The sequence below is a fragment of the Falco peregrinus genome, chromosome 18, assembly GCF_023634155.1.
Source record: "Falco peregrinus isolate bFalPer1 chromosome 18, bFalPer1.pri, whole genome shotgun sequence".
Classification (NCBI taxonomy): Eukaryota; Metazoa; Chordata; class Aves; order Falconiformes; family Falconidae; genus Falco; species Falco peregrinus.
In genome coordinates this window covers 3,641,869-3,665,637 of record NC_073738.1, presented here as the reverse complement: position 1 = coordinate 3,665,637, position 23,769 = coordinate 3,641,869, and the positions used below count along the sequence as shown (strand labels likewise).

Sequence of the window (23,769 nt, the reverse complement as noted above, 5' to 3'; positions counted from 1 at the left end):
GAAGCAGGAAACTTTCTGGAGGGAATATTCAAGACCTTTGCAAACCTGCCAGCCACACTGGACCCCCCCGGGGGGTGGGGGGTGGGAAGCAGCTGAGTGCCTTTTGCTCAGAGCCACTTGGGGCACTGTCACTGCTAAGCCTTGTGTCCCATTTGGTGCAATGCACCTTTTGGCAGGCAACACTTGCAAAATGTATTAGGCAACCTCCAGTCACGGTGTAAATTTGCAGCACAGGATGCAGAGAGAGACATGCTGTGACTGTCACCACGGATGGTGAGGCGACAGATGGCTCCCACACATTTGCTCCTGAAAATGCTTCTCTGGCGGCTAGATCCTCCCTTGCCGATCCTCAGGGGTTTCAATTGCTGTTATGAATGAACTTGATGGTGGTATATTTGCGTTATTCCCTGCCCAAAGGAACTAGAAGGCATCCCCAGGACCTGTACTAGGGAAATGGACTGGGAGAAACCAACCGTTGCCGAAGGACCCGCAGCCCGGGGCTGACCTGGAGCCTGTGACATCTTGTTCTTGTGCCTGCACGGAGCCTCGGCGTCTGGTCCCCTACAGCCAGTCTGGACCTAATTATAGACGTGATGAAGAAGGTGAACGTAGTGAGCGAGGAATCTCGAGTACTCTGTTGTATGGCCGTGACCCCTGCAAGGTGCACACATAGACCTGGTGAGAGGTGCCTGAGTGTCACCCCTGAGGACACAGACAGAGCTCATGCTTGTCACATTATGCATTGACACGTCCTCTGGATATTTACGGTGCATGTATTGCTGGCTTCGTACCTGTCTTTTCTGTGCCATTTGTCCCAGTCTGCAGCATCTTATTTCCACTGGTAAGCCTCTAAACGGGGACAGCAACAAGGGACGCCCTTTAATTTCTCACCAGGTCTAGCCTCAAGTGTCTTTTTGGACTTGTCAAACATGTGAAAGAGCTAGAAACTTGCCAGGTAAAACTGTGGAGTATTGCGAACTGTTAACATTCAGCAGTTAAATCATTCAGCCCTGAATGGTGCGTTATTTGACAGTTTCTCCTAAAAGATGAAGGGGTGGAAAAGCGGTAGAGTTTGAACACATGCAGCAAAAAGATACAAATCAACAACAATTAGGAAGGTTAAAAGAAAGAGAAAAAAAAAAATCCCAGCCAAATCCCCTTTCATGTGTCCAGCCTGTTTACATTCTGTGCTAGAATAACGCTGATCTGACTCACTGCTGGCATTAATGAAGTTTGCACCTCTGGGTGAGCAATTTAATTTATCTCAGCAAGCCAAAGCTCATTATAACAGTCCATAAATGCTATCAGATGAAAGCAGCATCCTTCAGCAATCTCGGGGATTAAAGCAAGGAGGCATTCAACTGACAAGGCTGGAAAGACTGCAGTCAGAGCATGTGTGGTACAGGCTGAGGAGGCACAATACCTCAATTACTGCCGCAGATTTGTGTCGAGAAAGTGGTCGGGAGCCTCTGCAGCACTGCTCTGGAGGGGAGCAGCTCCCCTTCCCTGCCTCCCACCCTCAGGACATCTCTCCTTGGGATTCCCCAGGCCCAGCAGAAGCTGGAAAGGCACACGGGGGTCTGGGGGACTCCACAGGTTGGCTGCAGATGGTGGCTCTCCTGCAGGGACCAGGGGGCTCCTCGGAGGGGCAGGGGCTCGCCGCACCCAAGGCACACAAAGAGGGTCAGGGTGGGAGGAGGAAAATGGCTGATTCTCCCATTCTGACCCTTTAGGTGTGGAAACCTCCTTGACCCACACATCCTCTCCCACACCGGATTTGACTACTCAAAAATTGCTTCTCCCACCACCGTGCTGGCTTCCGCTTCGCCTGGCGTGGGGTGGAGGCAGGCCAGCACAAAGCTGCGCCCATCCCACCCCTTCTGAAGGGGCCACGGATCCAGCTGGGTGCACAGCACCAGCTCCGGGTGCACAGCACCAGCTGATGGGGTGATGCTGCCAGCCCAGCTGGATGCTGGTGGCAGAGGTGCTGGGGGAAATGGTTTCTCCAGCAGCAGGAGAGATCTCCATCACCTTCGTGTCTGAAAGCACGCATCAAAATGAAGCATTTTCAGTTTCACAACTCTTTTTGATGTGGAGAGCAGGGGGAAGGGAGGGAATGAACAGAAATGAACCCTCAGAACTGCAGTTTCTTTTCCATTTAGTTTCAAACATGAATTGCCTATCCCGAACACAAATTGGGGGAAAATGGTTTTCTTTATAAAATCATCCTTTGAGCAGGCCCAAGACGGGGAGGCAGCATCCTACAGGCTGTGTGTGCTTGGCTGGGTCAGGTCCCTGCCCCACATCCAGCGCAGTGCAAAGGTCCCTGCTGCCATCTGAGGGACAGGGCTTCACCCGGGCGCTGCTCCAGCCGGGCTGGGGGCTGGGGGGTCTCAGGGCTGGGGGCAGGGGAGGGTTTCAGGGCTGCGGGCAAGAGGGGTCTCAGGGCTGGGGGTGGGGGAATCTCAGGGCTGGGGGCAGGGGGGTCTCAGGGCTGGGGGGAGGGGGGGGTCTCAGGGTTGGGGGCAGCTGGGGGTCTCGGGCTCTGCCACCCCACTGCTGCACCCTGCTGTGTTTCTGTTCTGCACTTGCTTTTCCTTGCAGAGCAGCTTGCATGCCGGGGGGGGAGCAGCAGGCGCTGCAGGTGCAGCAGTGCAGGGACTTGCCAGGGGCCGCGGCCTTCGAGCAGCAGCGGAGTTTTCAGTGGTGCAGAGAAAACCATCTCCCATTGCAACCCACGCACCACGCTCCCCAGGCGTGGGTTACCCAGGCCCTTGAAAGCTGCAGTGAGCACACTGAGGGGAAGTCTGTGCGTTTTCAGCGAGGTACTGACCAAACGATCAGCTTCTGATGGGTGCGCAGCGTGTGGATGTGTTAAGCCTGTAATTCTGGGACAATAATTGTCAGTAAATTATTGATGCTGCGGTGGCAGGTTGAAGTTAAGGAGGAGTCTCATTTCACAGGATTACTCACAGTAGAGAAGATGCCTCGGTGGGATGCATTCTGTGCACACCTGGAAACTGGGCTCACTCCAGCCATTGCTGCGTGCTTGTGCTGCCCTTCCTCTGGCTCTGCTGTTTGGGTTTGTGCAGGGGAAGACGCCGGAGCAGCCTCAGCCCAGCTAAGGCAGTGTTCTTTGTAGGAATGATGCTCCGTGCTGGGAGGATTTCTTCAGTCTGCTGTCACCGTGAGGAGTGAACTGATGTTCACTGAGCATCAGGTACCACTTGACAATTGCCTCCATTGTCTCTGTGATCAAAACAGCAGCGCAGGGAACTGTGGCTGTGAGTGGCAGGTACGTCTGAAGGGTTGTGTCAGATCTCTTCCACCCGCTGCTCTACCTGTCAAATCTAAATGTAATTTACTGTGATACAGGCACGGTGTCATCCAGGAGGCACCAGCGTTCCTGGTACACGTGATGCAGCTGGGAGATCTCGTCTGCGTCTACCTCTGTGTGCATCCCAACACTCTGCAGACACAGGTGAGGAAAAGGCAGAACAGAGGCAGGAGCAATCTTTCTCTTGAGAGAGAGACGGATTGAGGTCAACACTTGCTGTAGATCCAGGATGCCAAAATACACAGCCCTGAAAACATCACTGTAGGCTGCAGCCCCCCGTGGGGTCTGCAACAGCCCCACAGCCCCTTCCACAGCCAGCGCCCTACGCCGCTCTGCAGCTGGGGGTGGCCTGGGAGTGGGTGGTCTTGGGGAGCAGGGGCAGCACCAGCAGAGCAGAAGGGAGATGGTGGCACAAGGTCAGGGTCTGAGTGGGACAGGGACAGCTCAGCTCTGCGTGCTCACCTGCCGCCAGGTGTGGGGATGCCCCACAGCAGGTGGTCCTGAGCAGGGTCTCGGGCAGCCTCGCTGGCTGAGGGAAGGATTTTGGGGGCCTGGCCCCCCTGGGCTCCATCCTGAGGGAGCCCAGGGGCCAAGGTTGAGCTCCCACAGGCAGCTGACTGCTGACTGGCGAACGGCTGCCAGGCTTTCTTATCTCCGGCATGTTCATTGTTCCTGTGTCCTTGAGAGCAGAGGAAAGGGACTGTGAGAGCCCTGTGCGAAAATAAAGGGAGGTGGAACAAAGAGCCGGGCAGGGCGGCTGGCACTTCTCCTGCTGCCAGCACGTCCTCCTCACCCCTGCCAGAGGCTTCGGGGGGAGCACCGGGGGGGCTGCAAACAAGCAGGGAAGCTGAGACTCTGGGAGAGAGATAATGGGGATGCTTTCCTCGGGGACCTGTGCCTACCTCTGGCTGTAAATCACAAGTCAATGCCGTTCAGAAGGTCCCAGCACCTTGGCTGCGTGCTTCTGTGCCGCGAAAGCCCACGGTCGGAGAGCTTGCCAAAAAAGGGCTGGAGGAGTGAGCACCAGTTCCACTGGGGAAACGTGTTTTCTCTGGCTAGTGCTTCCCCTTGCCAGCCCGCACCGGTGTCCCATGGGTGGTGAGCGGCACCCGGTCACCGTGCTGTGCCGGGGTCTGCAGAGCTGCCAGCTGAGTGTGCAGCTGCAGACCGGGCACGGGCACGGGCACCTCCCCACCCCCCACAAACAGCAGCACTTCACCCTTACCGACCTGCCCGAGCTGCCCCTCTGAAACCTGCACCAGTGGAAAAGCCACCACGGCAGAGCAAAAACTGAACTAACTGGGTAGAGTGAGATTTACAGGGAAAACGTTACTGAGCTGAGCTGATCAGGAAAGACTGACTCGGAAGCACAGGAGAGACACAGGCAGCAGGAACAGCCCACCCAAGGGTGGCACCACACAGAACTACCCCGGGCTGATCCGCTTTGGAGCTGCAGGCAGCTGGAGCAGCCTGGCAGGAGAGGAGCCTGGCTCCCCAAACCCGCTGCCTTCGTCTACCACCCCCTGAGCTGTTGGGAGCCATCCCCTTACCTCCGGTGCCTACCGGGGCTCCCTCCTGGCCAGTATGTTCCGTCCCTCCTGGCCAGTATGTTCCATCCCTCCTGGCCAGCATGTTCCATCCCTCCTGGTCAGCACGTTTCACCCCTCCTGGCCAGCATGTTCCATCCCTCCTGGCCAGCATGTTCCATCCCTCCTGGCCAGCACGTTTCATCCCCCACAAGAGCCCTGACAACTGTGAAAATAAATCACTGAAAGGGCAAATGCTAGAAAGCTCCTCAGAAGGGCAGTAGGAGACAGAGGATTGTGCTTTGACTGCTTCTGACTAATTGTGGGTGTGGGAGATGCCCAGATGTCAGGAAGGCACATCTGTATTTCTCAGAGCTCAGCAACAGCAAACCAAGGTGTAAAGCAACTGTCCCAGCCGGACTGCCGTCCTGTCGTGCAACGGGACATGAGCCTCCTCCTTGTTCCTACCACAGCCATAAACATGTCATGCTGCAGGTGCTGATGTTGCACTGCCTGCTCGAGGTCTCTGCCCTCCTGGCCGCTTTCCTGCCTTTGTGCTCGGCTTCCTGAGCCGCACAGCTCGCCCAGCTCGCCCAGCTCGCCCAGCTCCCGGCCAGCCCTGCCGGACAAGGCCACATTCATGTAAAACTCCCGCTGGCCTGGCTCGGCAGGCTGCATTTGCCTAACGAGCGGGACTGCTGTGGCAAACAAAGCCCCTGGACAGGCTGAGCTTCACTAATCCGCTGGCTGGCCAGAGACTTCCATGAAACGCTGTCGGGAGCCCTGCCCAAAGCAGGCACCGTGCCCAGCTTGGCTAGGCACCGGAGCACTGGGATGACACAGAAACTTGCCCAGTACATGTTCGGATCATCCTCCAGGTGGTCTTTGCTTGCTTTGGGGGGGCGGATGCTTTTCTGTTTCAGGGGCTCGTTGAGCTGTGTGCTCGAGCAGTCACCCTGCGATGGCTGCAGGTTATTAGGGAGGAGGGTGCGTTCGCCGAGCAGCGGAGCGTGGATCTGACACGAAACCACGGTGCATCAGCAGCCGCCATGGTGAGCGTGACACACAGGAGCTGGACACAGACCTGTGCAGTGAATTAATGGCGAGCTGTCTGCTGGCAGCTGCTTCACGAGCGGGAAAAGAGGCTGGATCCATCGATTTATCAGCGCACCCTGCCTTATTGATGTGTCTTGAGTTACCGGACTAGGGCTCTACTCCTCCCTCTTGTCTGTGAGCCAGTCTGTGCCTCATCTCCACCACACGCAGCCATTTCAGGGCTGGGAGCGGCGAGATGTTTATTAAACCTCCCTGCAAGTGACATCAGTTACAATAAATTGCAGGAGTAGCTCAGCCAGATGACACTCCAGCAAAACAGCCATTTCGCATGTGTCTCCAGAAAAGATGCGAGCAGTTTGTTTGCTTGAAATGAATCATTGGGGGGGGGGGGCGGGGGGGGAGAGAAAAAAGAAAGAAAAAGCAGGTTGTGAGGGCTGGGGGGGGGGGGGAGATGCTGCGGGCAGGAAGCCGAGGGCGGCGCATCCCGCAGAGCCGGGGCACCTCTCGCTCCCCGGCAGCGGCGCCGGTGCCCCGGGGAGGGGGTCGGGCAAATCCCCCCCGCTCCCGTCTCCCCTGGCAGCGGCTCCAGACCTGCCGGGGGAAGCGGGGCCGCGGGGAGGGAGCGGGGCTAGGCTTCCCCCGGGGCACCGGGCTGCGGAGGGGCGCCCGCCGTCGGGGCGGGAGCGGGGGGCGGCCCGGGAGCGGGAGGCACACCGGGAGCAGGCCTAGGGCCCGCGGAGCGAGAGGCACACCGGGAGCGGGAGGCACACCGGCAGCGGGCCCAAGGCCGGGGGAGCGGGAGGCAGCCCGGTGCCCGCCCCGGTGCCCGCCCCGCCCCGCCCGCGCCCCGCCCCCAGCCGCGCCCCGGCTTTTCCCCACCCGCCGCCGCCCCGCGCCCGCAGCCGCTCCCGCCGCTCCGCTCCGCCATGTCCGCCGAGCCGGCCCCGGCCGCCGCCGCCGCCCCCGAGCAGGCCCCCGGCCCCGAGCAGGCCCCCGGCCCCGACCCGCCGGCGGGCGGCGGGGAGCCGGCGGAGCACCGGGCGCTGGTGCTGACGGGCTTCGGCGGCTACGAGAAGGTGAAGGTGCAGGCGCGGCGCGGCGGGGGCCCCGCAGCCCGGCGAGGTCTCGGTGCGGGTCCGCGCCTGCGGCCTCAACTTCGCCGACCTGATGGCGCGGCAGGGGCTCTACGACCGGCTGCCGCCGCCGCCCGTCTGCCCCGGCATGGAGTGCGCCGGCACCGTCCGCGCCCTCGGCGACGGCGTCCGCGACCGAAAGGTGAGGGGTGGCCCGGCCCGGTTCCGCCCGGCCCGGCCCCCGCCGCACTGCGGTGGCCCCGCCCCGCCGGTGCGGCCCCGGTGCGGCTCCGAGCCCCGCGGGGGCGCCCGGTGCCCGCAGCCCCGGGAGGCGGCGGCGAGCTGGGGCCGGGGCTCCCCGTCGGGGCGGCCGGGCGGCGGTTGCCGTGACCCGGCCGCACACAAAGCCCCGGACAAAGGGGCCCGGCCCGGTCCCGGCGGCTGCAACATCGCCCCCCCGGGGGGCCGCGGGGGCTGGGGCCGGGGGGGGCGGCGCGTCCCCCGGGGGCTGCCAGGTGTTTGCACGGGCACAGATGCCTTGGTGGTGGCGGACGCCGGTGGGGTGGCGGCTGCGGCGGGGCCGTGCTGGTTCCAGCGCGTTCGTGACCGTCCTTGAACGGCAGCAGCACGGGGGGGGGTGGGGGGTGGGGGGGGGCGTGGGCGGGCAGCGGATGGGGGGGCTGGGGCTGGGGGGGGCTGGAGCTGCGGCCCCCCCTGGCAGGGCACTCGGGGGACAGAGAAGCTGGCTCTGCCTCTTCCCAGCCCGTCGGTGGGGCCGTGGCAATCACGGTGCTGTAGGATCATCTGGGGTGCACAAGTAGCAAGACGAAGTGGCTGAAAAAACGCCCCCCCCCCCCCCCCCCCAGCGTGTCCGAGATGATTCCCTCCCATCCAGGAAAACCTCGTGGTTTATTCACGTGTAAAAGCCAAACCCAGAGGCCGGGAGCCGTTCTGAGGAGCGGTTCTGCCGCTGCCTTGGTGCCTCTTGGTGCCGGCTGCTTCCCCTTGCACAGCCAGATGTTTCTTGTCCACTGGGATAAGAGCAGATTTTGGGGGATGCCTGAGGCTTAGCCCTGAGGGGTTTTCCTAAGGTTGGCTGTGCTTTTTCCAGAGCTGATCCTGTTAGGCCCTGCCCCAGGCCTCCTGCAACAGGAATATTTCACAGCGTTCAGACTCCTGCTCCCAGCTTGGGCAGGGAGGGCAGGACACAGCCCCCTCCCCTCTTTCCCTTGCTGGGGGTCCCCTGGTTCGGGCAGCTGGCAGTCAGGCAGCACGGTGGGTGCAAGCCAGAGCCTGGGGTGCCTGCGGTCCCATCCGGCGTGCGCCCAGGGCTGGGCGAGAGGTGCTGTGGTGCGAGCAGAGCGCAGCTGCGGGCTCCCATCCAGGGCTGGGGTGCTGCGGTCCCTGCAGACCTCTGCATGGAGAACAGCAGGCGTGGACCTGGCTCTGGCCTCTGGAGACGCACCTTGTCCTCTGTTTGATTTTAGGTTGGTGATAAGGTAATGGTCCTGGCAAGGTCAGGGCTCTGGCAAGAAATTGTGAACGTGCCAGCCAGGCAGACATTCCTGATACCTGAGGGGATGAGCTTCGAGGAAGCGGCCGCTTTTCTTGTAAACTACATCACCGCCTACATGATCCTGTTTGACTTTGGAAACCTGAGACCCAACCAGAGCGTCCTCATCCACATGGCTGCAGGTAAACGGTTCTTGCCAGCCTGTGCTGAGCCTCTTGACCTCGATGTGCAGCTTCACATCGGGTGTGAAGGGGTGAGGCACGGGGGTGGCACGGGTGAGGCGGTGATCGGCACGGGGCTGGACTGCCAGAGCATCGCCTGCCGGAGATGCAGGCAGCACGCTCACCCTGGCAAATGCTGAACCTATTTCTCAGCAGCCGGGGTCAGCCTGCCCCAGCGTGTCGCAGGCATCAGCCCGCCCCAGGCAAAGCCGTTATCCCGTAGCCTCCCAGCACTGTCCAGTCAGTACGAGCAGGGATAATTTACCTATCCAAAAGCTTTTCTGACTGCTCGGGCTGTTTGCTTCTAAGTCTTTCTCGCTGCTGATTTTCAGGTGGTGTGGGAACTGCTGCCATCCAGCTGTGCAAGACAGTAGAAAATGTCACCATTTTTGGCACAGCATCTGCCTCCAAGCACGATTTGCTCAAGGAGAGCGGAGTCGCTCACCCCATTGACTACAGAACGATGGATTATGCAGAGGAGGTCCGGAAAATCTCTCCCAAAGGTACCATGTGGTGGTGGAGGGACTTCTACAACTGTCCTGCATTTCTTTCAAGTGCAAAGAAACTTCTAGTTACTTTCAATTCCCTCTAGGTGTTGACATTGTCCTGGACCCCCTGGGAGGATCCGATACGTCCAAAGCATTTAACCTGCTGAAGCCGATGGGCAAACTCATCACTTACGGTAAGTGTGAGCAGCGTGCCCACACCCCGGCTCCTGCGTGGGAGGGACCCTGTGATGTCAGGGAGGGCTTGGATCCGCGTGGGAATGCTCCACACCGCTCCGTGCCTGGATGCGCAGCCATGAGGGAGCATCGCCGCTGCTGACTGCTGTGCGTGTTGTAGTTCTGTTACCTCGTGAAGGTCTTTAGGATGCTTCGCCTGGGTGATGCACTGAGGGGAGTGAGATTTGTGCCTTGTCCTGAAAGCTCTCCTGGTCACGGGCTCCAAGGGTCTTCCCTCCCATGCCAAGATCTCTCCTTGAATATGAGCTGGTGCCTGCAGGGGAAGCTGGAATGTCCCTGTGGAGGAACGCTGGCACAGCTGCTTTGTCCAGGCTGACTTAATGCACAGCACTAATAGAGCCTTGCTTTTCTTCTAGAGGATGTGTGGGTGATGAGGTTTGAGGCTACTGAATACTTATCTCTCCATTCCCCGGCCCTGAGACACTGTGATTTTTGTCCTGTAGACAAAGCCCTCACACAACCCCCAGTGAGATTCCAGACACTTGCACCAGTGTGCTGCTTCTGTTGTCCCAGCCACTGCAGCGCGTGGCTCCCTGGAGAAGCGTGGCTGTAGAGAAGAGGAGTGCTGTCCTGCCAGCCTGGCTGGATGTGACTTGTAACCCTCTCTTGCCTCTGCCACCACTCCAATCTAGCTGTGCTGCTGCTGCCCACCTAAGAGAAGAGTTGTTCTGTATTGTGGGTGCCCATAAACCAAATTCTGTCTCTCGAGGCTGAGGCAGGTACCTGTTTCCACTGAAGGTTGACTGGGCAGATCCTGGTGTGATCCAGTTTTCACCTCTGTCTGTGTGAGCGGCTGTTGCCCCGCGTATTCTCTGAGCTGTTACGCGGGATGCCCGCTGCTTCTCGTGTTGATCCCAGCTCCTCTGTGGCTTGCCTTTTTTTAGGGATGGCAAACCTGCTCACTGGGCAGAAGAAGAACTTCATGGCTATGGCTAAAACCTGGTGGAACCAGTTCAGCATCAGTGCCTTGCAGCTCCTACACCATAACAAGGCTGTGTGTGGCTACCACCTTGGATATATGGATGAAGAATTTGAGCTGATTGGCATCGTTGTAGCCAAGCTGCTTTTCCTGTACGGCCAAGGCAAAATCAAGCCCAAAATAGACTCTGTATGGCCCTTTGATCAGGTGAGTCTGAGCTAACGTATAGGATGGCAGCACTCAGAAATTACTGGGTGATTGTTTTCTGCACAGTGAGCTCTGGTTCAGTGTGAGCCCCTTATTCATGGGGGCTGAACTGTTGCAAATGTTTAATAACCATCTGTTCTCAGACATTCAGTGCCTTTTTTTCTTTTTAAGATATTAAGGAGGAGCAAAGTGGCTGGGCTCTTCTGCTCCAGTGCGCAGAGCTGGGCAATGCCAGACAGTGTCCCTGTGGAATAGGGCAGGTGCTCAGCTGTGCTCCGTGGGCAGCAGCCGTCTGTGAAGGGGCTGGGTTATGCATTAGACTGGAGACTGCCCTGAGTCTGCACCCTGTAATTATGCAGACAGCTGGTAAGACTGCTGCTGCCCTCCCATGAGTGAAAAAGAGTCCAGGCGGTGAAGCAGAATGAGGATGTTTGGAGAGAGCGGCAGGTTCTTCAGCAGCTCTGCTGTGCTCAGTGTTGTTGCATTGATGCGTCCAGGCAGAGTCAGGTTCTTCCCTTGGAAATCCTTTGCTGGGATAGGACTTAGTGCAAGGGAGCAAAGGACTTGGTAGCGATCAGTTGGTGTTAGTACCTGAGAATTAGAATCAAGAAAAATTTGATTCCAGGCCTGGTCTAGGTGCTGTTTTACTTAATAATGATAAAACCACCGTGCATGTGTTGTTCTGTGTTTGTGTAGATGGTAGGAGCACTGTCTTTCTGGCTGTTGGCTGGGTTTCTGCGATGCTCCCCTCTGTTTGGGATGGAAGCTGTGGTGACTCACACTTCACTCTTCCGCAATTTGTGTAGCAGAACATCCTTGCGTGTGTTACCAGTGGGCTGTGTGAATTCTTGAGGACAGTTTCCTATGGGCAGGCTGGGGTAGCTGCCCAGCTCTGTCCAAAATGCATCTGTGCAGAGGCATCTGGGTGCTTCGCGCTTGCTCGGCTGCTGGGAAAGCTGCCCCCAGGGTGGCCCTCGGGCTAGTCTGGGTGGCCCAAGGGGCCCAGGGAGGGCACGACTGCACTGCATGGTGGGCCTGGGTCTCACGAGATTCCTGTCGCTTCCAGGTGGCAGATGCCATGAGGCAGATGCAAGAGAAGAAGAATGTTGGAAAAGTCATCCTGGTTCCTGAAGCACCCAAGGAAGAATCCAAAAAAGAAGAGAACTAAGGAGAAGACGTGTGCAGATTGTGAATTCATGGTTTAACTCCCTGATCTCTTTGGGACCTGGAAATGGACAGATCAGTAGCTTCCATATTCACTAGAACAAGAACATTGTGCTTAAAGCTCAGATGAGGTTTGCATGCTCTCGTTGTGACTGACCCTTTGCCAGACCGGCCTCCTGCCCTAGCTCTGTCCTGAAGCCTGCTTATTTTCTATACTTTTCTAATCCCTTGGTTCTTTGCTGAATTTCCAAACTAACCTTCGTTTTCTCTGGCAGTGCAACTGGCGCTTCCAGCAGCTGCCGGTGACAGTGACAGGTTGTGCGGTTGTTAAAAGTCAAGGTGTGCCACGTACTGTAGCAACTGCTGAGTGTCTCCACAGAAGCCGAGCCCTGCTGAAGCATTTGCGCTGTCACCTTGGGGAAGCTCGTTCAGCAGGAGAATGGGCCAAACTTGGCACGTTTCCTCAACAGCCAGAGGCAAAGCCTGGCTGGCCCAGTTTAATTCTAGCACGAGCTACTCATCTGTTTACACTAACCACGCACTTTCCCCTCTGCTTTTGTAGGCCTCCAGCACCAGTCAGAGCGTAACAGGTCTTTGCCTTGTAAATAACCATCCTGGCACTCTGGAGTCTATGGCATATTGCACTTAATTTGCAGTCACTCTTCTTTGCAGTCGGCAAGAAACCCGACAGGCTGGGCCGTGTCTGAATACGGAAGAAAAAGTTTCATTTGGGTAACTTGATCTTGTCCATTTTCCGATTCCAAACTGTATAGGGGAGATCTAAACCGTGTCTTGATTTTTAGAGACCATAAGGACTCGACTGTGTCTCAAGTGACTGGAACAATTGATGTTGGCTCTGTGCTTTATTAATGTTGGGCTCCAAGTTGGTATTGTTAAGGCTAAACTTCACCCTCGTGTTTGTATTTCCAAGGGCTGCAGTGTTGAGTCGGACTTAAGCAAGATGGGAACAAACTAAGCCCCCTGTTAACGCTTGCTTTGTGCTGTGCCCTGTGTGCTGGGGAGGCGTTGCAATTTGGGAATCAACGTGTAAGAACTGGTCGTGGGAGCCTGGGCTGGCTCGCTCTGTGCACGCCGCTCAGTAAAGCGTGCGTCGAGCCTCTTGGCTTGGGCGCCTTGAGCAGTGTAGACTGTGCTTTTCATTCTCTAGCTAGCTCATTCGATACGCGCTCAGACCAGCTCCCACCTCGGGGCTCGGTGCTGCAGTAGGGCTTGACTTTTTCTTCCCCTGAAACTGCAAATTTGGGGCTCTCATTCAGCACTGAGGGTTTAGGAGCTGCTGGGGTGCTCCTCCCAGACCAGCACTCTGTTTCCTCCTCCTTTTTCTTTCCTTTCTTCCATGCATCTGGAAACGTGGCTGTGCAGAGAGCCAAGCCTAGTTCTGTGAGCACTGAACATCCCGGCGAGTGCCCCCCTTTCCTGCCAGACGTGTTTTCAGGCCTGAGTGACTGTGGTGCCGTTTGTGCTTGCTTTGAGGCTTTGTCATGGATTGGAGGTGCTGCGGGATTTTAGGCTTCATTTTGGATTTGAAAAGGTGTAAACCTGGGGGTGCCAAGGAGAGCTGCCCATCGAGGGAGAGCTCGGGCTCCAGGAGCAAATCCCTGCTGCCAGGAGCCCTGCGTAACCATGCCCCAAGGAGGAGGGATGCTCGCTGGGCAAAGGGCCCCGCGTGTGAAGCCCCTGCAGGGCTCGAGGGCAGGCAGGCTGCGCGCAGGGCTGGGGGTTCTGTGCGGCTGAGGAGTGGGGCTGCTGCCTCAGCCAGCCCTGTCCCCCAGCGGGGCTCCTAGCTTGGATTTCAGGTGCTTGGGTTCAGTCCCTAGTTCTTCAAAGACGCGTAGGCGCAGCCTCTCAGGGACTTGCCCTGGCTCACTTTTAAGTATTAAAACAACCCCGTTCCCTACGACCTCAGAGGAAGGCTGGAGCCCCATCACAGATCCTTGTCAGTCCATCTCTCGCACTTGATAGGCAAACTTCATAAACGGGGTCTGATGAAACTCGTAAGCACAACTTTTAACCTTTCTGAATCCAAAATCTTGCCGCTTCTCCATTCGATCTGCCCTGTCATTCTAATTCAGATTAAATCGGACTGTCTAGTGCTGCTATGCCAGGTCTCCACAACAGGACTGTCAAAATTGCTGAAATGGGAAGCCTGAACCTGTTCCTCCGAGAAACTGAACTTGACCCTGATGAAAGAGCAGCGTGCTCAAACAGCACACCACCGCACACTTGCAAAGGGGAAAACGATCTAACGGTGTTTCACGGTAACACCCTTTTCCTTGCTTTAGTCTCGGCTAAGTGCGTGCTCAGTGCCTTACTTGGTTGGCCGTGGTCAGGCAGCGTAGCGAGGCTCTTGCAGCCTGAAGGAGGAAAGCGGGAGTCTTGGAGCTTCCCATGGGATACCCCTGACGTGCTGCCTTGCGGTGTGCCACAGAAAACAGTATCTCAGTGCCTTCTTCTACATGCCTGTAAGGACTAGGAAGTCACTGGAGCCTTTTCCATTCTGGCCTTTTGAAATATTGCCAAAAACCTCTTGACAACTCTCGCTGGCTCTGTTTTGTGAACGCTGCTGGTGTAGTCTGATTTACTGTGAATAAGACACTCCCTTTCCGTGTATTGCAGCCTTTCCAGGGCCAGCCTGGCGGTTCTGTGCTCCCCGCTCCAGAAGAGCTGTTGTAGAGCCCTTGTCTCCCCCCGGGGTGGCTGCTTGGCTCCAGCTGGTCCTCGACTGAGGCTTTATCTGCCACCCTGGCCTTGGCTCTCTGGAAACAATCCCGGCTCTCTGGAAACAATCCCAGCTCCCAAGTCTTTGTGGGTAGCTGCTTGCACATCTTCTGCCTACAAGTCCCAGAAGCCCTTATCAGGGCAAGAGTGCAAAGCAGTTACTATCTGTCAGAGTTTAGCACTGTTTGTTTTTGTCCCTTGGCAGAAACAATGTTTTCTACAGAAAGACTAAGATTCAGTGTAACTTTGCTCTCCACTGCCTCAAGGCTCTGCTCTAGGTGGTTGTGGTTGTTGTTTTTTTGGTTTTTTTTGTTGTTTTTACTTTTTTTTTTTTTATGGACAAGCATTTTATGGGCCAATAAGTATAGAACCTATGTAAAACAACTTCAAGTGTCTTAAAAAGTTAACCAGCAGGTTTGTATACCAAGGACCAAAGCAAAAAACAAAAAACCTAGGATGAAAATCATTCCAGTCGATGTTGCTCAACTGTTTAGGGCAAAGTTGTGCTATTGAGGAAATAGAAGGTTCCTGCTCTTAAATTGCATGTGCCATTCCACCTATCAGAAGTGCAATTTAATGTTTGTTTTATGGATTGTCTGGCTCAAAGTTTATGCTGTGAGGAGTCCAAGTGGAAAGCATGAGGAGCTCATGAGCAGAGGCGACCTCAGCCCTGGGGGCGCGCTGTCCAGGGGCTGCTCAGCACAGGGATGCCTGTGCCAGTGCCATTCCTGTGTCATTACTGCAGTTGTTACCTCTTCCCAGACTGGTACCACTGGTCTTGGGCAAAATGCAACTCCTTTGCTATCACCAGGCAGCTTTTTGTCATGTTTTGACTCTTTGGTTTCTCTCAAACTCACTCGTGTTGCACGCTAACTGCGGAAGGGGAAGGAGCGGAGCGTGTGCGGAGGAGTGCGACCTCTGCCAAGTACTTTGAGAGGGGGGAAGGAGTTTTAGCTGTACATTTCATTTTGGACACCTGTATTAAACTAGAATTGATTGACCAGGGAGAAGAAAGAAGCATCGTGGGCCTCGGGCTTTACTTTGTGCAGGATCCTGGTGTACCTACAGCTGCTATCATAGGTGTAAAAACCACTCTTGTTGCCTAATGAAGTCTCTAGTGTGCTAAGCCCTGGTGATGGCAAAGTGTGGTGTGAGTGGCAAGTAGTACATGAGCGTGATGTGAAATGCATTAGACTCTGAGCCTCTTGCAACATATGGTCTGGTCTGTGCTGTCTGAGTCGTGTTGATTTGCAGATATGTGATATGAGTGATACTCATCCTACAGACACATGGAAAATCTTTGTTTTAAAAAAAAATATATTCTGCTTTGTGCGTGTAACCAAGTCGGACAGAAAGCAAGTGTGCCAATGCTGTTTACATGACTATACTGTGTGATGCTCCTCTGTCTAATGTTACCATATGCCTTATGTGTTTCAAATGTTAATTAAAAGCATAACAAAACCCTCAGCAGTGTGCTGCTCAGTCTCCTCTTGGAATGAACCCTCTGCCCCTAGCTCAGCCTCTGGGGCACTTTTATCACTTCTCCAAGGCAATCAGTGGGTAGACACACTCAGTTTACAAATTGTACCCCTCCCAGGGTGAGAAGATGCCTCTGCTTTCAAGGACAACTGTTAATTGCTGCCTCAAGTGTTGCACTGGTCTTCTAATGCCCTGTTCAGGAGAGCAAAGCCCTTAGCTGGCCTCTGCTGTTTACTCTGTGTCTGTCACTGAGAGCCGTGGAGATTGAAATGGGTGCCTGAGGTGATGGTAAAGACAAGGCGTGAATAACCACTACTACAAATGTGGGAATAAATCTTGTTTATTTGCATTTCTCCACTTAGAGACTGTCCCTGCCTGTATATTCTCAGGGGAGGCAGCTGTCCTGGGCACTGAAAGCTGTTCGTGCTCCCCCAGGAGAGCATCAGGGTGCCTGCTGGCCCCAGAGCAGGTGCTGGGGAGGGGCTGTAGCTTGGGGCTGTCTGCTCCAGGACTCAAATGGCTGAGCCAACAGCTGAAATTAATCACAGCTCAGCTCTGGCACAGTCTCCGGGGAGGGGGGGGCTGAGCTGGAGCCTGCCTGTAGTGGCTGGAGGTGGAAGAGACTTCCAGAAGATGGGGCTGCTGGACTACACGCAGGCTCCTGCCCAGGTTTGGGTTCTGCTGCTGAAAGCCACGCCAGGGCTTGGCCTGGAGCTGGTGTTGACACAAGCTGCATGATCAGCTGGCTAGGGAGGACCCGCATCCAGGAGGAGCTGGAGTTTCAGGGAAGCTCCCATCCATGCAGGGGCTTGCCAGGGGCCAGGGATGGAGGTGCTGCTGTCACTGACGTGCAGATTTCTGTCTGTCTCTGATGACACAGGAGCTCCTTGGCCAAACACTTGCTTTTTCCTGAGCTATCTGTGCTAAGCTGCAGTTTTGTCAGCTGGAAAGTGAAGCAAAGGCACGGGCCGTGGTCACTCAGGCAGGGAGCCTTACGCAATGCCCAGTTTCTTCAGTACTGCACAAACCTCACGGAGATACTGGGTGTCTGGATAGCCGTTCCTGTGGGGCAGAGAGGGAAGTAGTGTAAATCCTGCTGATGGTGCTAGAACCACTGAGGGGAGAAGCAGTTTCTTTTTGCCTCAGCCCTTCAACAGGGACTGAGGGTGGAAGTCCTGCTCCCTGGGAGCTGCCTGCAGGCCCAGCTTGCACCCAGAGCCAGCTGTAGAGCACCGTCACGGGAAAAGCCAGGAAAGCTGTAAGTGAACAGGGCCCAGAATTCTTGTCCATGGGGAACTGGGTGTGGGATGGACAAGGGCTTTCAGCTCCAGCTGGAGGGTGCCAAGTCTGGTCTGCCACACCACAGCTGCCCTGTGAGCCAAAGCAAAAAGGGAGGCACCAACTCTGCCATTGCAGGAGCCTGGAAGAGCCACCCATGCCAGGATGTGTTGAGCTGGAGTCCATGGTTCTCCTCCTCCAATTGCTAAAAAAAAATAATAAAAATACACCTAGAAGCTTAGGATGAGCTGGGCCATACCTGGCTTTGCCTCCACCCCAGGAGGTTTTGTGTGGAATAAGGCCCCATGTCACTCTTTCCTCTCCGTTGCAGGACTTGATCTGGAATGTCAACCCATGCTCAAATGCCTTCTTTAGCAGCATTGCTGTCTTCTGTCCTTCCCTATTGTCAGGCAGGAAGGCACAGAAAGTGCCCCCTTTGTAAGGCTGTCCTGGGCGGGGGTCACCAACCTTAGAAGAGGAAGCAAGCATTTTAAACAACAACCTGAGTGCTGTGCCTCGGAGCCGGCTTCTGAGATTCTGGCAAGCCTGAAAATACACAGACAACTGTGGCCTCTCACTTTGAACTAAAACCAGAGCTTACACACTCTTCAAAAGCAGCAAGCTGCTCCCAGGCCTCGTGTGGAGCTTTTTGCCTTCCACAGGTCCATACCTCTGCTGCTTCGGTATGTGGGGCATGGAGCTCTAGCTGTCCTCCCCCCTGACACACACACACACACACACGCACACACTCCCTGCATGCCCAGCAATGCTGACAGAACCCATTGCACGTCCTGCAGCAGGACGGAGAAGCCCCCGCAGTGGGTACCTACCCCTTGCACGCCATCAGGGATGTTGTAGGCAACCTGGAGCGTTAGGTCTCGATAATAGCCAGGCAGACTCTGAGACAGGGAGGAGATCCTGAATGTCCCCGTGATCTTGCAGCTTGGGGCAACCGAGGAGGAGCTGCAACAAGCTGGTTGCGTACTGTCCACTGCAAAACATGTCCTGCACAAGGCGTGACCGCAGGGGGCCTGGCAGGTCACACCTGAGCCCTGGCAAGCATCACACTGGCCCAGAGGGGTCTTGCTGCTTTCCTGTCCAGGGCTGGGACCTCTTGTCTGCTGTGATGAGAGGTCAGGCTCCTCCTGCACACTGCTGCTGCCCGTTGGGAGCGGGGCCCTTTCCTGGCCCCTGGGCTCTGCTGCAGGTGACGGTTCGGCTGCAGCCTCGGGGGGCTCAGCAGCCGTAGCCCTGTACAGCCAGGTGGGCAGGGAGTGAGGAGCACCATCTGCCACAGGAACCAGCGGACGCGCCTGTCCCATCGCTTCATTGTGACCTCCTCTGATCTTGTCTCTGGCAAACTGGAATCTGTCTGGCAAAACCTGCTTTAGCCGTGCAACATCAGGCTCCCCCCCAGACAATTTTGTCTTCAGCTGTTCCTGGGACTCCCTCAGACCAGCAGGACTTGGCTTATCCACGGCACTGGCACTCAGAAGGCTGCTTCCTCCTTGCGCAGCCCCAGAATCAACATGGTCATTGGCCTCCTCCTGCCCCAGTGCCTGCTGGAACCTCCAGGGACTGGGGGACCTCTTTTCCTTAGCCTCTGGCAGCTGGAAAGCCTTGAGCACATCTGCGTGGTCTGCTTTGTTGCTGATGTTCAGGTGCTGCAGGCCCATTTGTAGGGACTCCAGACTGCTGGGAAGGGCTGCACCCAGCACCACGTCCTGGCTTCTGCTCGGCTGGATGACACTAGAGTGCCCTGTACTCTCTGGTCCTGGAGACAAGGATGAAGACTTCAGGGCACGGAGCCTCCTGGAAGAAAACACGTGGAAGGCCTCAGTCACTCCTGGCAGCATCTCCTTGGGGCAGGCAAGATAGAGCTGGTGCTTGTCTTTGCTGAGTCCAACCTGGAGGGAGTTTCCTTGCAAGAGGCTACACAGTTCACTCAGGGCATCATCATCTGGACCATCTACAGCGAGCTCCGAGTAGCTCATACTCTGACACACAAGGTCAGGACACTTCTGTACGAGGGCCTCCACCTTCCATTTAGCCTGGAAGAGCTTGCTCCTCTCCACCGCCTGTAGCGTCAGCACAGTGCAGTCCCCGGTACGGTGCTCTGAGATCTGCACGCCTCCATCCCTGCACAGCTCATCAATAGCAGCGTGGCAAACGTCTTTCAGGTATGACCACTGCAGAGAGTCCAGACTCATTTCTTCACTCACCCTATGGCCTCCACTGCCTGCCCTGCCAGTGTCTTGGAGCTTGTCGCTCTCCTTTGACCTTGGCAGAGAGAAGCTGTTGGAACGTCGCAGAAGAGGCCTGGATTCAGAGGGTTTAGAGTCTAAAGCAGAAGAGGTCCTTGTCGTGTCAAAGGTACTAGGTGCGCTAGTGAACAGGTGGAGCTTGATGGGACCAGAGCCTTTGGAGTCCCCAGGATACGGCGAAGTGCTGTTTTCTTTACCCGCAAAGGGAGACGCAGCCTTGTGTCTCGTAAGCCTGGCACCTCCTTTCAGATGGTCATATTCTTTGGGGTCCTTCTGCTGAGACTCTGCTGCTGACCCCAAAACCACACCTGTTGTAGAGGCATGAGGCTGGTACTGCCGGGTCAGAGCTGTTGGGTCACTTGGACTTACAGTATCCACGTCTGATAAGTGTTTTGCAGAAAACTGTGCCTGTCCCACTGGTGGAGAGTCCTGATTTAATCCCAGGCCCTGGCTGGCCTGGGACCTGTCAGCTCTCCGAGTGCTGAAGTTGGCAGCCAGCTTAAGCTCACCTTTCAGCTCCAGCCTGCCTGGGCTGAGCCTTGAGGCTGAAGTGTCCACAGGCACTTTGGGTTTGTGGGGTGCAGCCTCTGTGGCGCGGGAGGTTGCTGGGTGTGAGGGCTGGGAGCTGCTGAGCATGCCGACCGTGTGTGCGTGGGCACCTCTTCTGGTGCTGAAATCCTGAAGGTACTGCTTGGCCTGGGACACATCAACGAGGTTTCCAATAAGATAAAGCTGCTTCTCATCCTCATGGCAGAGCAACTGGGGATACAGTTTCTGCAGCTCAAGTGTCAGAGCCCTGAGCGCTTGGCTGTCCATATCCAGTCCTCCCTTGGCGATCTTCTCCTTGCGCAAGCTCACCTCCAGCTGCTGGTAAAGCTGCTGCAGGGCCAGGCGGGCCTGTCGCAAGGCGTCCATGTCCCCAGGCACACCTGCAGATGGTTGGAGGTACAGTATGGTGATGCCATCGCTGCTAACATCCACCACATCCACATGGTGCTGGCACAGCACACCTTGGTACTCGGCAGCACAGAACCTCTGCATGTACAAGTAAATGTCCAAGTCCATCACTAGGGAAAAGTCCTCCATCTGTTCCACAGACTCCCCATCCACTGGGCCCCGAGTCGACGGGACTTTAGCTGCCTTTTTACACACCCGGTCCCAGTTCAGCAGCTTTGCTGTGTCTTGTGGTGACTCAGTGGAGTCAGGCACTTGTTGGTGATCATGAATTCTGGTCTCTTTGGCCACATGGCTGGAACCTGGCTGGAAGATCTCTCCAGCAGCTTGGCTCTTGAGGTTCAGGCTGCCCAGCAGCTCTCTGCTGAAGGCCTGCAGCTCAGTGAATGGTCCCTTGATTATGCAGTGTGTGTTCTTGGAGTCGAAGTTGAACTGCACATTGCTGTAGCCTTTATGCAGGTTCCTCAGGAGGGTTTTGCCAGCAGGGAGCTTGCCATAGTCAACTACCATGCAAGTGCGTATGAAGATCTGCAAGTAGATAGCAAAGGACTGAAAAAGTAAGGAGCCTCCAAGACAAAGGGGGAGGCAAATGCACCTGACACTTGCCACCGCCCCTGCATTATTATGACAGAAGGGATGACACGATCTGCCACTTCTCTCTCTCAGCATCCTGCTTTCCAATGAGATGGGAGCATAACATGGGCAGGACTCAAAGACTCAGCCAGCCAAAGCCACTCTTGGGACTTTGTATGCATAGCCAAAAGCTTTCTGCAAACAAGAAATGCAGGGGGCAAATTGCACAGAGATTCCCCGCTTCCACAGGCTCTGCAAACAGCCCAACCCCAAAAAAATCCACCATCCATTCTGCACCTGAAATGTAGCTGCCCTCTTGCTCTCCCAGAGCTTCAGCTGCAGACCTTCGAGCAGCCTGGCACCACAGGCTTGCAGGAAGGTCTGCGATGCCAGGCTAGCTCCCATGCCCTTGTATTCAGTGCTGAGACATGAAAACATGAGACGTGGCTACTGCCATACTTTCTTGAAACTGGAGGAAGAGGCAAAAACTCTCCAGTGCCTCCTAGATACTAGCATGTCTGTCTCCTAAGCTCTCCTGAGAAGGAGAGAGGAAAAATACACTGTGCGTGTCCAGCTAATGACACGGTGTCCAGCTAATGACACGGCAGAGGCATTAACAGGATCCCTCGTGTGTCACCAGATGGGCTGGGGAAAAGTGCCGCATCCCTCCAGCCTATTCTTCCTTGCTTTGACAGGCACAAATACCAATCAACTGACTGCACAGTCTGCCTGGCTGTCCCTGTGTTATTAGCACAGAAAAAAATTTGAATATGAATAAAAATGGATTTGCTTTAAGTCTAATTAAGATTAAAGGACAGAGTGAGGTCTTTGCTCCCAAGCGTGTCTGCCAGGCACAGAGCTGCCTGGGAGCCAGCTGGGGCTGTCACGACTGCGCTGGCAGGAGCCGTCTGTCCTCGCTACCTCGTCGGGGCTCAGCTCCACGATGTGTGCCGTCACTTCCAGCGGGTATTTCTTCCCTCCGATCGACAAGACGTGATTCTTCGCCTTCAGGATCCTCTGGGCCACTGGGTGGGAAAAGCCACCAGGAGCCGCATCAGCCCAGCCCCTGCGAGGAGGAGCAGCAGCTCCATCTCTGCCCTGGGGATGTGGGGGAGGATGGGGCCGGCTGCTGGGGAGCGGGCAGAGCTCCCGGCAGGGCCCACGGTCGGACCTGCGGGCAGAGCCCGTGATCAGGGTGTACAGGCCGGGCCCACGGGCACAGAGTCTGGGCAGAGCCCCGGGCAGGGCAGACCCATGGGCCGGGCCCACAGGCTGGGCCCCCGGCATGGAGCCCAGGCAGAGCCCATGGGCACTGACCCGGGGAAGGGCCCAGAGCAGGGCTCACACACAGGGCCCACGGGCAGAGCCATGGGCAGGGACCCAGGCAGAGCCCCAGGAAGGGCCCACGGGCTGGGTCCCCAGGTAGAGCCCACGGGCAGAGCCCCAGGAAGGGCCCATGGGCAGGGTCCCCGGACAGGGCCCACAGGCAGAGCCCCAGGCGGGTCCCTGGGCATGGACCCCAAGCAGAGCCCACGGGCACAGACCCGGGAAAGGGCCCCCGGGCAGGGCCTGGGCAGAGCCCCCAGTCAGAGCCCCTGACAGGGCCCACGGGCAGAGCCATGGGCAGAGCCCACGGGCAGGGTCCCCGGTCAGGGCCCACAGGCTGGGCCCCTGGGGCATGGACCCCAAGCAGAGCCCATGGGCACTGACCTGGGAAAGGGCCCCCGGGCAGGGCCTGGGCAGAGCCCACAGGCTGGGTCCCCGGGCAGAGCCGACGGGCACAGACCCGGGGAAGGGCCCACGGGCAGGGCCCCCGGGCAGAGCTCCCAGGCAGAGCCCCCAGGCGGGTCCCCGGGCAGAGCCCCGGGCAGAGCTCCCAGGCAGAGCCCCCAGGCGGGTCCCCGGGCAGAGCCCTGGGCAGAGCCCTGGGCAGAGCCCCCAGGCGGGTCCCCGGGCAGAGCCCCCGGGCTGGGCCCGGCGCTGCGGGCCCCCCGGCCCTCACCTTCCAGGGCCTCGAAGGTGATGAGGGCGCAGGCCCGGGGGCCGGGCAGCACCTGGACATCGGCGATCTCCCCGCCGCCGTTGCGGGAGCGCAGGAAGTGGATGGTCAGCTTGTCGGCCACCCGGTCGGGGGGCAGGTCGGCGGGGAGCCCCCCCCACCCGCACCGTGCGGCCCGCCATGCTGCGCCCGGAGCCCCGGCAGCAGCGCCCCCCGCCCCGCGGGGCTGCGTCCCCTCGCCGCGCCGGGCCCTCACCCGCCCCCCCCCGGCCCCGGCCCGGCCGCGCTACTTGCGGCCCAGCTCCGGCCCCGCCGCCGCCGCCGGGAAACGAAAGCGAAAGCGGGGCCGCCCCGCCTCGGCCGGCACCGCCCCCGGTGCACACAGGGCCCGAGAAGGGCCCAGCCTGGCCCCCGGCTCTTGCACGCAGGGCCCCGGCGCCGGCTTTGGCCCCGGCCCCGGCCTCATCGCCAGCCCTGTCCTCGGCCTCAGCCCGATCCTCATCCTCATCCCCGGTCCTGGCCCCATCCTCAGCCTCGTCCCCGTCCCCATCCCCGTCCTCGTCCCCAGCCCCATCCTCCTCCCTATCCCTGGCCCTGTCCCCATCCCCGTCCTCGTCCCCAGCCCCATCCTCCTCCCTATCGCTGGCCCTGTCCCCATCCCCATCCTCATCCCCAGCCCCATCCTCATCCCTGTCCCTGTCCTCATTCCCGTCCCCATCCTCAT

The 23,769-nt window shown here is 57.4% G+C and overlaps 2 protein-coding genes across 2 annotated transcripts; one reads left to right on the top strand and one right to left on the bottom strand.

Annotated features, from left to right (window-relative positions):
- The first annotated feature begins 6,785 nt into the window (after positions 1-6,785).
- Positions 6,786-15,965, top strand: VAT1 (vesicle amine transport 1). Its single transcript, XM_055789735.1, is given in 7 exon segments — positions 6,786-7,012; positions 7,014-7,194; positions 8,480-8,687; positions 9,059-9,229; positions 9,319-9,408; positions 10,354-10,595; positions 11,662-15,965. Coding segments are annotated over 7 exon segments (1,161 nt in total). The 5' UTR covers positions 6,786-6,845; the 3' UTR covers positions 11,764-15,965.
- A 336-nt stretch (positions 15,966-16,301) lies between these two features.
- Positions 16,302-23,553, bottom strand: LOC114012586 (uncharacterized). Its single transcript, XM_055790109.1, has 6 exons — positions 23,340-23,553; positions 23,049-23,228; positions 21,968-22,071; positions 18,086-21,001; positions 17,515-17,723; positions 16,302-17,039 (listed from the first exon to the last, which is right to left on the bottom strand). Exons 1-6 carry the CDS (start codon positions 23,551-23,553, stop codon positions 16,970-16,972), a joined length of 3,693 nt encoding a protein of 1,230 aa, XP_055646084.1. The 3' UTR covers positions 16,302-16,969.
- Positions 23,554-23,769: the final 216 nt, after the last annotated feature.

What these genes read in the sequence shown, in the direction of transcription:
- LOC114012586 (XM_055790109.1), bottom strand. Translation starts at nt 23,553, where the DNA reads ATGAGGATGAGGATCGGGCTGAGGCCGAGGACAGGGCTGGCGATGAGG. An exon ending in TGGAGCTGAGCCCCGACGAG is followed by an intron (nt 21,002 to 21,967) that starts GTAGCGAGGACA and finishes ATCTACTTGCAG; the next exon opens with ATCTTCATACGCACTTGCAT. An exon ending in TCCCTGATGGCGTGCAAGGG is followed by an intron (nt 17,724 to 18,085) that starts GTAGGTACCCAC and finishes TCCTCTTCTAAG; the next exon opens with GTTGGTGACCCCCGCCCAGG.